Source organism: Loxodonta africana, chromosome 13 (assembly GCF_030014295.1).
Source record: "Loxodonta africana isolate mLoxAfr1 chromosome 13, mLoxAfr1.hap2, whole genome shotgun sequence".
NCBI classification, from domain to species: Eukaryota; Metazoa; Chordata; class Mammalia; order Proboscidea; family Elephantidae; genus Loxodonta; species Loxodonta africana.
Window position 1 is genome coordinate 5,161,127 of NC_087354.1, and position 14,694 is coordinate 5,175,820.

General features: G+C 44.1%; 1 protein-coding gene across 2 annotated transcripts in view; it reads left to right on the plus strand.

Annotated features, from left to right (window-relative positions):
- The window catches only part of GABRA5 (gamma-aminobutyric acid type A receptor subunit alpha5), a 159,432-nt gene that overhangs the window by 28,855 nt on the left and 115,883 nt on the right, over positions 1–14,694 (plus strand). For both annotated transcript variants that reach the window (XM_064296191.1, XM_023539692.2), the window contains exons 2-4: positions 8,469–8,590; positions 10,859–10,926; positions 11,030–11,250. In XM_064296191.1, coding sequence (XP_064152261.1) covers positions 8,469–8,590; positions 10,859–10,926; positions 11,030–11,250 — 411 coding nt within the window. The remainder of the gene's footprint in view (positions 1–8,468; positions 8,591–10,858; positions 10,927–11,029; positions 11,251–14,694) is intronic.

Below are 14,694 nucleotides of genomic sequence, written 5' to 3' on the forward strand. Positions count from 1 at the left end.
TTTTGGCTTGTTGTGGATCCAGCAGCTGCTTCTTGTCTGACCTCCAGTTCTTGGGACTTAAGCTAGCAGCTTATCTGTCCATCTTGGGATTTGTTGATCTTCACAGCCTATGAGCAAGAGTCCTGCTCTCCAACCTGCTCATCTTGGATTTTGCCATCCCCTGCGGCTATGTGAACCAGGAGAAACCTTGCAATCTTGCGTGCTAACCTTGGAATTCCTCAACCTTCACAGACTATGAGCAGGACCCCTGCTCTCTGACCTGCCAATCTTGGATTCACCGGCTTCTGTGGCTCTGTGAATTGGGAAAGGCCTTTATCCTGATCCATGGACTTCAGACTTTCCAACCTCTACCATCCCATGAGCTGTTTCCTTGACATAAATCTCTCTTTATATAAATTTGTATGCTTTACTGGCTTTGCTTCTCTGGAGAACCCAGGCTAAGATATTTGGTACCAAGAGTGGTTCTAGAGAAACAAAAGTGTAAGGATGAGGCTTTTAAATTGCTTCTCAAGTCTGGTTAGCAGTAAAGAGGGCACTGCTAATCCATGGCATGAGATGGCAATACAAATACACAAAATATCACCACCAGTAGATCAGACATTGGTGAAAGGCAAGGCTCTGGGTGAACACATGTGTGATATCTCTGTACAGCTTTGTCAGAATGAGAAGTATAAGGAAGCTGGTTGGTTGGTCCTACTTTTGCTAGACAAACTGGTGAAAGAAAGAAATACACTCAGGGCTTCAGAATCAAAGTTCAAGTGCCTCATAAAAGACCTCAAATCTTCCACTTGTACTTTGAAAGAAAGCCTTATTTCTTGTAGTAATGGAGCTGATATTGCCGAGAACCAGACCCAGACTCTTATTGTAAGAGTGGCTGAATAACAATGCCAGCTTAATTGCCAACATTGAGAGGTGTCTGAAGTTAAAGTGAGGGCATTGATTGGGAAGAAATGGGATCCTGAAACTTGGAATGGGGACATATGGGCAGATAATCAGGAAGCAGGAGACACTGAACCCCTAAATTCCATTGAATCTCTCCTGCCAACAGAACCACTCCCATCTGGAGAGATTACTTCATGTTTGTCTGCTAAACCACCCTGCCCAGAAAAACCATTAGCCTCTCCACTCCCATCTAATGAGATTAGCCCTAACACAGCTGCCTCTGAAGAGCCCTTGCCTGAGTCATTGTCTGGGGCGTTGCCTCAGGTAGATGCTTTACAAGACAATGCTGAATGTTCTCAAAACAACTCCACACTACAGATTCTCACTTCTAGACCTATAGCTAGACTTAAGTTCCAGCAAGTCCCAAAAGTAAAGTACAAAGTGTGGCCCAGGAGAAGGTACGCTACACTCCAAAAGAACTACTTGACTTTTCTAATATGTACAAACAGAAACCTGGGGAATATGTGTGGGAATGGCTATTAAGGGTGTGGGATAATGGTGCAAGGAACATAAGGATGGATCAATCTGAGTTTATTGATATGGGTCCACTAAGCACAGATTATTCGTTCAGTGCTTCAGCACTAGAGGTTTGGAAAGGATTTAGTAGTTTGGCCAGTTTGCTGAAGCATGGATTATGCGGTGGCCTACACTAAATTAAGTTGAAGTGTGAGACCTGCCTTTGTATACTGTAGAAGAAGGTATCCAAAGGCTTAGGGAAATTGGTATACTAGAATGGATTTATCAGGTTAGACCCATTGACCACACATGGAATGCCCAGAGGACATACTTTTTACCACAACTGTGAGGAACAAATTTCTGAAGGGAGCACCAGCATCCTTGAAGACTGCTGTGATTGCTATTTTATGTACATCAGATTTGGCAGTGGGAACTGCCCTCAGTGAATTAAGACACCTAACTACAATGGGGCTGATTGGACCCCATGGTTGTAGGGGCCAAGTGGCTACACTCAACTGACAAAGACAAGGTGGGCATGGTTACAGTAATGGATAGCGGGGTCAAAGCAGTGATCAGAATGGTCTGACTCATATGGGCTTATGGTGTTGGCTACTTAGTCATGGAGTAAAATAGATGGGAAATCTACTAAATATTTACTTGATTCGTACAAACGGATGAATTCTAGGTCAGATGAACAGCAGTCTAACTTGAATCACCAGAATAGAGAGTCACGGTCCCTCAATCAATTCCCAGACTTGAACAAATTCAAAGACCCACAATGCCTTGGATGAAGGGGAGGCCAGTTCCCCCTAACGAAGTACTCTAATACGCTGCCAAAAATTTATACTGTTAAACTCTTTCCCAGCTGTCCCCAAAGAGATCTATGGCCTTTTACAGGAGTGATTATTCACTGGGGAAAAGGAAATAGACTTTTCAGGGATCACTGGATACTGGTTCTGAACTGACGCTAATTCCAGGAGACTCAAATTGTCACTGTGGCCCACCAGCCAGAGTGGGGGCATATGGAGGTCAGGTTATTAATGTAGTCTTGGCTCATGTCCATCTCACAGTAGGTCCAGTGGGCCCCCGAGCCCATCCTGTAGTGATTTCCCCAGTTCCAGAATGCATAATTGGAATAGATACACTCAGCAACCAGCAGAACCCCCATATTGGATCCCTGACAAATGGAGTAAGGGGTATATGGTAGGAAAAACCAAGTGGAACCCATTAGAACTGCACTTAACTTAGAAAAATAATAAACCAAAAACAATACTGCATTCCTGGAGGGGTTGCAGAGATTACTGCCACCATCAAGGACTTGAAGGATGCAGTGGTAGTGATTCACACCGCATCCCCATTCTACTCACCTGTTTGGCCTGTACTAAAAACAGATGGATCTTGGTGAATGACAATAAAAAAGACAATAGATTATCAAAAACTTAACCAGGTGGTGACTCTGATTGCAGCTGCTGTTCCAGATATAGTTTCACTACTTGAGCAAATTAATACATCTCCTGGTACCTAATATGCAGCTATTGATCTGGCTAATGCCTTTTTCTCCATACCTGTTTTGAAGGACAGCCATAAGCAGTTTGCCTGCAGCTGGCAAGGCCAGCAATATACCTTCACTTGCCTACCTCAGGGCTACATCAACTCTCAAGCCCTATGTCATGATTTAGTCCTCAGGGACCTTGATCGCCTTTCCCTTCCACAAGATGTCACACTGGTCCATTTCATTGATGACATTATGCTGATTGGACCTAGTAAGGAAGAAGCGTCAATGACACTGGACTTATTGGTAAAACATTTGCGTACTAGAAGGTAGGAAATTAATCCCACAAAAATTCACATGCCTTCCATCTACCTCAGTGAAATTTCTAGGAGTTCAGTAGTGTGGGGCATGTCAAAATATTCCTTCTAAAGTGAAGGATTAGTTATTGCATCTGGCTGCTTCCACAACTGAAAAAGAGGCACAGCACCTAGTGGGCCTCTTTGGATTTTGGAGGCAACATATTCCTCATTTGGGTGTGCTACTCCAGCCTATTTATTAAGTAACTCGAAAAGCTACTAGTTTTGAGTGGGGCCAGAAGAAGAGAAGGCTCTATAGCAGGTTCAGGCTGCTGTGCAAGCTGCTCTGCCACTTGGGCCATACGATCCAACTGATCCAATGGTGCTTGAAGTGTCTGTGGCAAATAGAGATGCTGTTTGGAGTATTTGGCAGGCTACTATTGGTGAATCACAGCATAGGCCCTTAGGATTTGGGAGCAAACCTTCCATCCTCTGCAGATAACTGCTCTCCTTTTGAGAAACAGGTTTTGAGTTGTTACTGGGTCTTAGTAGAGAATGAACACCTAAACATGGACCACCAAGCTACCATGCAGCCTGAGCTTCCCATTATGAACTGGGTGTTGTTTGACCCACAGAGTCATAAAGTTGGACGTGCACAGCAGTGCTCCATCATTAAATAGAAGTGGTATATTCACGATCAGGCTCAAGCAGGACCTGAAGGCACAAGTAAGTTGTATGAGGAAGTGGTCCAAATGCCCATAGTCTCCACTCCTGTCACATTACCTTCTATCTACAAGTCTGCACCTATAGCCTCATGGGGAGTTCCTTATGACCCGTTGCCTGAAGAAGAGAAAATGCATGCCCGGTTTACAGATGGTTCTGTATGATATGCAGGCACCATTGAAAGTGGACAGCAGCAGCATGATAGCCCCTTTCTGGGACCTCGGTGAAGGACAGTGGTGAAGGGAAATCTTCCCAGTGGGCAGAACTTCGGGCAGTGCACCTGGTTGCTCGCTTTGCTTGGAAGGAGAAGTGGCCAGATGTGTGATTGTATACTGATTAATGAGCTGTGGCCAATGGTTTGGCTGGATGGTCAGGGGCTTGGAAGGAACATGATTGGAAAATTGGAGACAAGGATTTATGGGGAAGAGGCATGCGGATAGACCTCTCCGAATGGGCCAAAGAAGTGAAGATATTTGTGTCTCATGTGAATGCTCACCAAAGCATGGCCTCAGCAGAGGATGTGTTTAACAATCAAGCAGATAGGATGATGCGTTCTGTGGAAACCACTCATCTTCTTTCCCCAGCTACATCCGTCATTGCCCAATGGGCTCATGAGCAAAGCGGCCATGGTGGCAGGGATGGAGATTTTGCACGAGCCCAGTAACATGAACTTCCACTCACCAAGGCTGATTTGTCTACAGCCACTGCTGAGTGCCCAGTCCGCCAGCAGCAGAGACCAACACTGAGTCCCTGATATGGCACCATCCCTCGAGGTGATCAGACAGCAACCTGGTGGCACGTTGATTACATTGAACCACTTCCATCATGGAAAGGGCAGTGTTTTGTCCTTATTGGAATAGACACTTACTCTGGATATGGATTTGCCTTCCCTGCATGCCATGCTTCTGCCAAAACTACCATCCGTGGATCTGTGGACTTACACAATGCCTTATCCCCCGTCATGGTATCCCACACAGTATTGCCTCTGATCAAGGGACTCCCTTCACAGCAAGTGAAGTGGAGCAATGGGTCCATGCTCATGGAATTCACTGGTCTTACCGTGTTTCCCATCATCCTGAAGCAGCTGGCTTGATAGAATGATGGAATGGCCTCCTGAAGACACAATTATGGCACTAGCTAGGTGGCAATACCTTGCAGGGTTGGGGCAGTGTTCTCCAGGAGGCTCTATATGCTGTAAACCAGCTGTTTCTCCCATATCCAGGATTCATGGGTCCAGGAATCAAGGGGTGGAAATGGGAGTGGCACCACTTACTATTACCTCTAGTGATCCACTTGCAAGATTTTTACTTCCTGTCCCTGCAAACTTATGCTCTGCAGGCTTAGATGTCTTAGTTCTAAAGAGAGGAATGCTCCCACCTGGAGACACATCACTGAAATGGAAGCTAAGAATGCCACCTGGCCACTTTGTGCTCCTTATGCCTCTGGATTAACAGGCAAAGAAGGGAGTTACCATACTGGCTGGTGTGATTGATCCAGATTACCAAGAGGAAATGGGGTTGATATTACATAATGGAGGTAAAGAAGATTAGCCTGGAATGCAGGAGATCATTTAGGGTGTCTCTTAGTACTACCATGTCCTGTGATTAAAGTCAATGGAAGACTACAGCAACCCAATTCCAACATGACTACTAATGGCCCAGACCCTTCAGGAATGAAGGTTTGGGCCACCTCACCAGGCAAAGAATCACAACCAGCTTAGGTGCTTGCTGAGGACGAAGGAAACGCGGAATGGGTGGTGGAAGAAGGTAATTCTAAATACCAGTTACAGCCACATGACCAGTTGCAGAAATGAGGACTGTAATTGTTATGAGCATTTCTGTTTTGTATGTGTGCATCAGATATTTTTGTTTTCTTCACTTATAAAATATAAGATGTACACCGGACTAGGGTGTTTTCCGTTGTATGTGTGTTAGTTGTATCATGTTAGGCACAAGAATGACTTTGTAATTGTGTTTATTAAGATATTATGTATGGTTTCGGGGAGATGTGTACAGATGGCACATTGACAAGGGATGGACTGTGATGGTTAAGATTGTGTGTCAACTTGGCTGGGCCATGATTCTCAGTGTTTTGGCAGTTGTATAATGTTGTGATCACTTCACTGTTGAAATTTGGTATATGATCACCCCCATGATGGAACCTGCTGAGTGGTATTCGTGGGGGTAGGGCCTATGACAGCTCAGCCTTCAACTCTCCACCTTCTGTGCCTACTTCCTTCCTGCTTGCCATGCCAAGGTTTTTGGTTTGTTTTGGATCCAGCAGCTGCCTCTTATCTGACCTCCAGTTCTGGGACTTGAGCTAGCAGCTTACCTGTCCACCTTGGGATTCGTTGATCTTCACAGCCTTTGAGCAAGAGTCCTGCTCCCCGACCTGCTGATTCTGGGTTCACCAGTCCCTGCAGCTACATGAATCAGCAGAAGCCTTGCGGTCTTGCCTGCTGACCTTGAGATTCCTTGACCTTCACAGCCTGTGAGCAAGGGCCCTGCTTTCCAACCTGCTGATCTTTGGTTCACCAGCTTCTGCAGCTCCATGAACTGGGAAAGGCCTGTATCCTGACGCATGGGCTTGAAACGTTCCAAGCTCTACAATCGTATGCACTGTTTTCTTGATATAAATCTCTATTTTTTTTTTTTATATGTTTATATGCTTTAGTGGTTTTGCTTCTTTAGAGAACTCGGCCTAAGACAGCTGGAGATCCTTGGCTCATAAATGCATCCCCCTCATGGCTGTCGTCGCTCTGTCTTTGTGTCTCTTCTCCTCTCTTAGAAGGGCACCACTCAGATGGGATTAAGACCCACCCTACTCCAATATGACCGCAAGTTAACCTAACTTATAACATCTTCAAAGACCTTATTTTCTAACAAGGTCATGTTCACAAGTACCAGGTTAGGACTTCAGCATAAATTTTGAGGGTAAGCAGTTCAACCCATAACAAGACCTGAGGGGGGTCCATGCCTTCACATGTATTGTGCCTTCTGGGCTAGTCACCGTCTTTCCCCCAATCACTTCCTTAGTTCTTCCATATCTGCTCAGAGCAGTTTCTAGTCTCCATCTACATGGACTTTTTGAGTGTGGGTAAGTGCACTTAATTGAACTAACCAAGAATATTCTTTGTGTTTAGTCCCTGAAGGGTCAGGGCTGCTTTCCTGGGGTGGGAGGGTGGGGTGTTATCTCAGCCACTGGACTTGGACGTGTCGGGTCACACAGAGCACTGCGTTTTTTAGTCTTTGATCAGAAGGAACATCTGAGTGAGGGTTCTCAGATTGACAACACCTCCATCCTCTGCTTTGACAGGGCTGATGGGTGTATGAGCCCAAAGAGATTTCACAAACTTGATCGTTTCTATCGTCTTGAACACTAATCCAATATTGTTCACCACAGAAACTCTCCAATTAATGATGCAGTAAAATTTGTACTTGCCAATTATCTTAGTTACGTACTTACTGGTGCCATAAAAAAAAGTACCACAGGTGAGTGGCTTTAAAGATCAGGAATTTCTTTTCTCACAGTTCTAGGGGACAAAAGTCCTAATCAGGGCTTTAGGCATGTTGATTCCTTCTGTGGGCCTCTTTCTTAGTTTCTTGTATCTGCTGGAATTCATTGATGTTCATTTGCCTGTAGACTGGTCCTCACAAGACACGTGAACCCCCTCTGTGTGTATCTTTGTGTCTAGTCTGCTTAATAATTGAAAAGTGATTAGATTTTAGGACCCACCCTCAACTTGCAGGATTTCATTGATGTAAGAAAAAAACCCTCTTATTTCCAAACAGGATCACATTCACAGGTATGTCGTTGTTGTTGTTAGGTGCCGTTGAGTCGCTCTGACTCACAGCGACCCTATGCACAACACAATGAAACACTGCCCAGTCCTGAGCCATCTTTACAATCATTATTATGCTTGAGCTCATTGTTGCAGCCACTGTGTCAGTCCACCTCGTTGAGGGTCTTCCTCTTTTCTGCTTACTCTGTACTCTGCCAAGCATGATGTCCTTCTCCAGGGTATAGGTACCAGAATATCAATAGATATTTTAGGGGGACACAATTCAATCCATGGCACATCTTTTATCTTTTAACTTGCATAATATTTTAAACATCCCCTCCACAACCGTCTCCTAAGATAGGTGAACTCAGTGTTTCTGTGTTTAAACCAAACTTCTGAAATCCCCTAGAAGTAGATTAGGCTCTGCTAGTTCATGTGTGTTGACTTTTTTTTTTTTTTTTTTATGGCTAAAATGTTGATGTACTGTTCTTCAGAATCAAGAAGCTCATGGGTGGAGTTCGAGTGTTATGTTAGGTTGATAGAAAACCAGCCCAGAACCAACGCTCTCTCTGGATACTCAAGAACAAAGGCTTATCTGTCTAAAGCAATAACCTAGACAATGGAGATTGGTTCTCAGATGCTGTCCCCCCGAGACAAGACCCTGATTTCCCTATCTGAACATAGGCCTGTCTGCTTTTTTTTTTTTTTACTTGAGAAGAATTTGGAAGCAATAATTAACACAAGTTTCAGGTCTTTCTTTTCTTTTTCTGTTAAAAAGCTTTTCACAAATGCCAACAAGTTCTGTCAAAGATGAGACCAATGACAATATCACCATATTTACCAGGATCTTGGATGGGCTTTTGGATGGCTATGACAACCGCCTGCGGCCTGGCCTCGGAGGTGAGTGGGCCCTTCTCATGGAAGCCAGTGATGCCTCAGGAAGAGCTGAAATCCAGTCTCAGGTCTTGTTTGCTGTGATGCGAGGAACACTGCACTGAGGATGTTTAGGTTCCCGAAATAGCTTCCCTGCCAGGATTTGGAGTCCGTGATTGTTTCACCCATGGCAGGGATCCTGCATCCTTTATTATTGTTTTCCAGATGTAAGAAACTGCAAGCAGGATCTCCTTAACATATCCCTGTACACTCTCACTTTCTCAGAGAATCTTAACTTCCACTTTGGTCACTTAAGGAGGAACCTCCAATCAGTTCTTCCAACCAACCCAGTGCTGTCTTAGGCCTTATTAAAGCTGAGACTACCCTGTGTTAAGAAATAGTCAACTTCTTTTATCTAAGTGAGTACTATTCAAAAATTCACTGTTAAATGCAGCTGTTCTTTACGTCTTGCCATATTAAATGATTAATTTTTCACTAGGGCCATAGTCATAGTATGCACTTTGATTGTCTGAAAGTTGATTGAAAAATAAACTGATAATGAAATGGGCTTTTAGGACAGAATTTGCACAGCTTTATTTTGTAGCTGAGTATTGTGTTCAGTTTCCAGGCAGACAATGCCCTTGGCTCTAGCAGACTCTGAGGCAGTACATTGGAACTTGCTCTATTAGGTAAGTAAGGACCCTTAGGCACATACAGTTCTCCAGGAAGAAATTTAGTTCTTCTCTTGTATTTTCATTTTTAAAAGTGAGATTCACTTAAAGGATGAATTGCCCTTTTTCACCTTTTTGGCAAGAAAAGTCAAAATGGGCTTCTTGACAACACCTTCCTTCATCTCATTAATTACATCCCTGGACCTCTACTCTCCAGAAGTGTGACCTGTTTGCATGTTATCCAGTCACTTTTAACACTCCTAAGATGCTGGAAGCATCCAGAGGCTGAATGAGCCACTCTTTCATCCAACGGCATGAGTTGCATGTCCTGCATGAGCTGCGCACCTAGGATCCTACAGGAGCAAATGGGCTGGGAATGGGGGCAGGCATAGAAACAAACGAGCATTGTAGAAACACATACACACATTCAGACACGCACCACACAAATATGGAATTGCAGCACTCATGGGCTGCTCTGGACCATGACAATACCATTGAGCAATTTGGAGTATTTAGTTGGAGCTCTAGAAACCCTGGTGGCATAGTGGTTGAGTGCTATAGCTGCTAACCAAAAGGTTAGCAGTTCGAATCCACCAGGCATTCCTTAGAAGCTCCATGGGGCAGTTCTACTCTGTCCCATAGAGTCACTATGAGTCGGAATAGACGGCAATGTTTTTTTTTTTTTTTAAGTTGGAGCTCTGGTGGCGCAGTGGTTAAGAGCTCAGCTGCTAACCAAAAGGTTGGTGGTTCGAATCCACCAGCCACTCCTTGGAAACCCTATGGGGCAGTTCTCTGACTTACAGGGTGCTATTTTTTTTATAAGTCATCTTATAGCAGCTGACGGCAGCGGGTTTAGTGTAGGCACTAATGCAGTCTAAATATCAGCCCTGCTTTTAAGACCAGAAGGTTTATCATGGCCTTGGGATTTTCCATGGAACACACACTTTTTTCCCCAGTATTATTAATAATTCTTATTGCTTTATACGTGTTTTTCGATAGTTTTATGCAAAATACAAAACACTATATAAGGTAGAGTGAACCTCCCTTCCCCAGCCATCCCTGCCCCAGGGCCCATGGTGAATGCTTTTCTCGTACATCCTTTCCCCCAGACCACCTGGTGTCTGTAGTTTTGATTGGCCTTTTGATTGGAGATGCCTTCAGAGTCCTTCTCCTCTCCTCCTCCTAAATCATCTATACCTTTTTAAAGCTCCGGTTTATGGAAAAACAGGGTCACACGCTGAGGCTGGTAATACGTTCCAAGTTTATAGATGAGAAACTGAAGCACAGGTGTTTATGAAAGTCACCCAGAGTCACACACCAGAACCCAACCCATGTTTGTTTATGGCCACTCCTGAAGGATGCAGAAATAATAATGAGGGCCAGACAGCTTATTTATGTTATGAGCATTTTATGTGATGTTATAGTGTGGAGCCATTGGTTTTGTGTAGGATTTGTCAGTTGTCCAAGTTTACCCAGGCATTATAGAAGCCCTCTGGGTGCAAAGAATGAAGTGTGCTCACAGAATGAGAAGGTAAATGCTCACCATGTTTTCACTGTGTGCCTGGCAGCCGTGTGTTCACTGTGTGCTCAGTGACGGGCGGGGGCCCTGTCTTTTATATTTCAGAGCGAATCACTCAGGTGAGGACCGACATCTACGTCACCAGCTTTGGCCCCGTGTCTGACACAGAAATGGTAGGTCCCTGGGCTGGCCCCATACCCTAATTTTAAGTAAACATGAGCGGCTTCGCAAAGGACCTCTTCCACTCACCATAACCAGTGCCTCCCTTTGCATTAGGAATATACCATAGATGTGTTTTTCCGACAAAGCTGGAAAGATGAAAGACTTCAGTTCAAAGGGCCAATGCAGCGTCTCCCTCTCAACAACCTTCTCGCCAGCAAAATCTGGACCCCAGACACATTCTTCCACAATGGGAAGAAGTCCATTGCGCACAACATGACAACGCCCAACAAGTTGCTGCGGCTGGAGGACGATGGCACGCTGCTCTACACCATGCGGTAATGACAAGGGGGAGGGGCTCTGTGTGTCCTGGTGTGTCCCAGTGGCCTGAGCCCAAGGCCTCACAGGGAAATAGCCTCAAATCCATCCCTACCAGCAGCAAGGACCTGGCAGCCTGAACCAGGCTTAATTGGGTTTGAGGATTCCATCAGGCGGAGGGGCACGGAAGGTGTCGTACTTATGGACGGCAGTACACTTTTTACCTTTTGACTTGCCTTTGCTAATGTAGGTTGTTTCCCTGGGCTACTAGAAGTACATAGTTTTTGTTATTTATATTTGCTTGGTTCAAGATCAAGAGCTTCTTTGGATGCTGTTAGCACAGCTAATAGGGAAATTCCATTTTTCAAATTTATCTAAGGAAAACCCTTTTTGTTGCAGTTGTGCAACCTTTTGAATTTTAAAAGCCCATTTCTCGTGTGCTTTGATAACATCCCAATGGTTGAGGTTAAATTTCAGTATTTTTACTTAATCGCTCTGAATTATTCATTGCTTCTGAGTAAATCAATAAATTGACCAGTGAGAATATCTCCTCTCTAGCTTTTCAGTTCTGTGGTGGGCCTATGGAGACTTCAGAAAAGGTTAAAAAAACAAGCCAAAGACACTAAAGCCAAATATATATGCATGCATTTATGTAAATTATGTGTTATTGGAATTTGCCCCTTCAAAATTCTATAAAATAATTACTCTAAAAATAAAGTTTAGATTGAAAAGAAGTAACCCTAGTGGAAAATAATACTGATGCTGCCATCTTTGAAGACTATGTTTCCTAATGTACATTTGAGGACCACTTTGGCAAGTGTCCCAGACATGTGATACAAGATTGGACTCCTCTTGTAATAGCCTGGTGAGCAACACTGAGGAGCAGTCCTCTGACATCTTGGCATTGGATCCCTGGATTGATAATGTGCTCTGCCCATAGATGGAGACATGAATGAGGAGCACCACATTCCCTGGGCAGCGCCCTCCTATTGTGGAGACATATGTATGTTCAAGGGCTAAGAATAGTGGAAGAGTTGAAAGGAAGCCCTCTAATCATTGTTGCTGTCAGTTGCTGTTGAGTGGATTCCGAATCATGGCAACCCATGTGTGCAGAATAGAACTGCACTCTAAACGGTTTTCAAGATTGTGATATTTTGGAAGCAGATTGCCAGGTCTGTCTTGCAAGGTGCCTCTGGATAGGTTTGACTGCCAACCCTTTGGTTAGTAGTCGAGCACTTAACCGTTTGCACCACCAAAAGGCAGCCAGAGACATGAATCAAATGCAATGTACTTAGCTGTGTGGGCAGAGAGAAGGTATGCAGACAGGGCTCTTGGCCATGGGTTGCATCAGGGAACCACACGGGGTTGGCAGGAATAACATAATTCAATTATTGTGAGGAAGCCCAGTGGGCCTGCCATGTGACTACATTCTGTTCATAGAATAAAAGTACCTTCAGTCCCCATCACTTTATTATTCTTGAATCACACATGGTTCCTATCCCTAGTTAGGTCCAAAGTCTAAAAATATATCATAAAACATATAGCTTCACTTTTAGAGGACAGTGGGGGTGCTAACTATCTCCTGGTGCATTTGTGCTTAAATGGGGTTGAGTGTGGCCCATTGTTTTAGAATGAGGAGAGGCGAGACAGGGACCTCTCACTGAGGATCTGTGCACCAGGCACCTTCACCAGCAGCCCTGCTAGCTTGCTGCCACTGTCACCATTAAGGGATAAAGGAATTGAGGCACAGAGGCATCAGGGAATCAGCCTGGGTCACACAGCTAGGAAGAGGAGCAATAGGAATTTGAGCTTGGGTCTGAGCACTTCCCATGTTTAATCCACCACAGTTGCAAGTGTGAGGGATGCAGCACTACCAGATATCTAATGGCCTTGGCATTATACTTGTCAAAGTGCCAGGCCCAGAAGGAAGCTGGTGGGAACCAGAGCAAGTTGTCTGTAGTAATCAGCGGTTGTTTATGCCAAGAGAGTCTGCTAATGAGCACAGCATTGACAGTGAGCCTTTTTCAGTCCTATACAGCATTTGAAAGGTGGAAATAGTCCCACTTGAAAGTGTTAGGAATTAAAATGTGATAACTTTTTACTTATTAGCAAAGATGGTGAAATGATAATGCTAATTACTAGTGAAAAAAGTAATTACAAGGTGAGTGGCCTACTCTCTCACCCATCATTGAGTGCTTCAGGGTCTTGTAACACTGGTGACACACTTTGACCCAGTAATTCCCGTGCAGAATGTGTCTTAAGGAAATGATTAGGACTGTAGACTAAGCTTTATGCAGAGATGTCCATTAAGATATCACTTATGATAGCAAACGTGAGAAGGAATATAAAATAAAAAATTAGGTAGAATATTCAAATAGAACTACTGTATATTAAAAGTTTTTTTCCTTTTTTTTTTTGCTGTAGATTTAATGTTAATTAGGTCGACTTTTTAAAGATGAAACACAAAATATAGAACAAACTTGGATTCATGTAATATGCTTTTAACCTAAGACCTGGAAATGTTTGAAAAAATATAGCTCTGAAATTTACTACATTGAGATTATTATTGTACATAATAGATAGATTTATTTATGTTTGTTCTCCACCATGCTCCAGAAATAATTTAAAGTAGTACTCAAAGATACACAGAATTGAGCAAGATGGAATTCTTTGATTAGGTGACTCAAAAGAGGCCAAGGGAAACCAAGCCACTGGTGACATTTGGTTCCAAAATATCTGCCACATAGTTCTAGGCCCTTGCCTGGGGCAAGTCTATGATTTCAGTTTTGATTAACCTTCTACTAGCCAGTGAGTCTTCCCTTTACAGAGTCTGAAGGCAAAAGTCCACCAACTGCTCAGGAGAAGCCCAACTCTTCCTGATTCCAAAGAGAAAAGCAAACATATATGTTGTGGAGACATACGTATGTTGAAGGGCTAAGAATAGTGGAAGGGTTGAAAGGAAGCCCTCTAATCATTGTTGCTGTCAGCTGCTGTTGAGTGGATTCTGAATCATGGCAACCCCATGTTCCTTTGGGTGCTCCAGGGGAGGACACTTCATAAAGTACTGAGTAGTTTCCTTGATGGTGATCTTTGGTAAACAGAGTGAGTGGTGCATTTTAGAGCTGTCCCTAGAGCTGCACTCCAGACATTAGGAAGATGGCCAGTTACCTCAAAGGGAAACTGAGCTGAGCGGTCCCGAGGTCCTTTCTTTACTCAAGAGATACAAGTACTGAGTCCAGAGACTGGACCTGATGACCATCAGTTGTGTTCTTCACAGAACCTGTAGCCAGCACTGAGTAGTGTGGGGTGATCCCACTCCCTGACATGCACTTCAAGTGGTGACAGATAGCCTCCTCTAGGCAGCCCCGTTTCCCAGGGACCAAGCCATTCTTACCATGTATTTCCTTTAAGAGAAAGTGAGCTGGGAAATAATACCTACAAACCCTCTGAAAGTACAAAGTCTG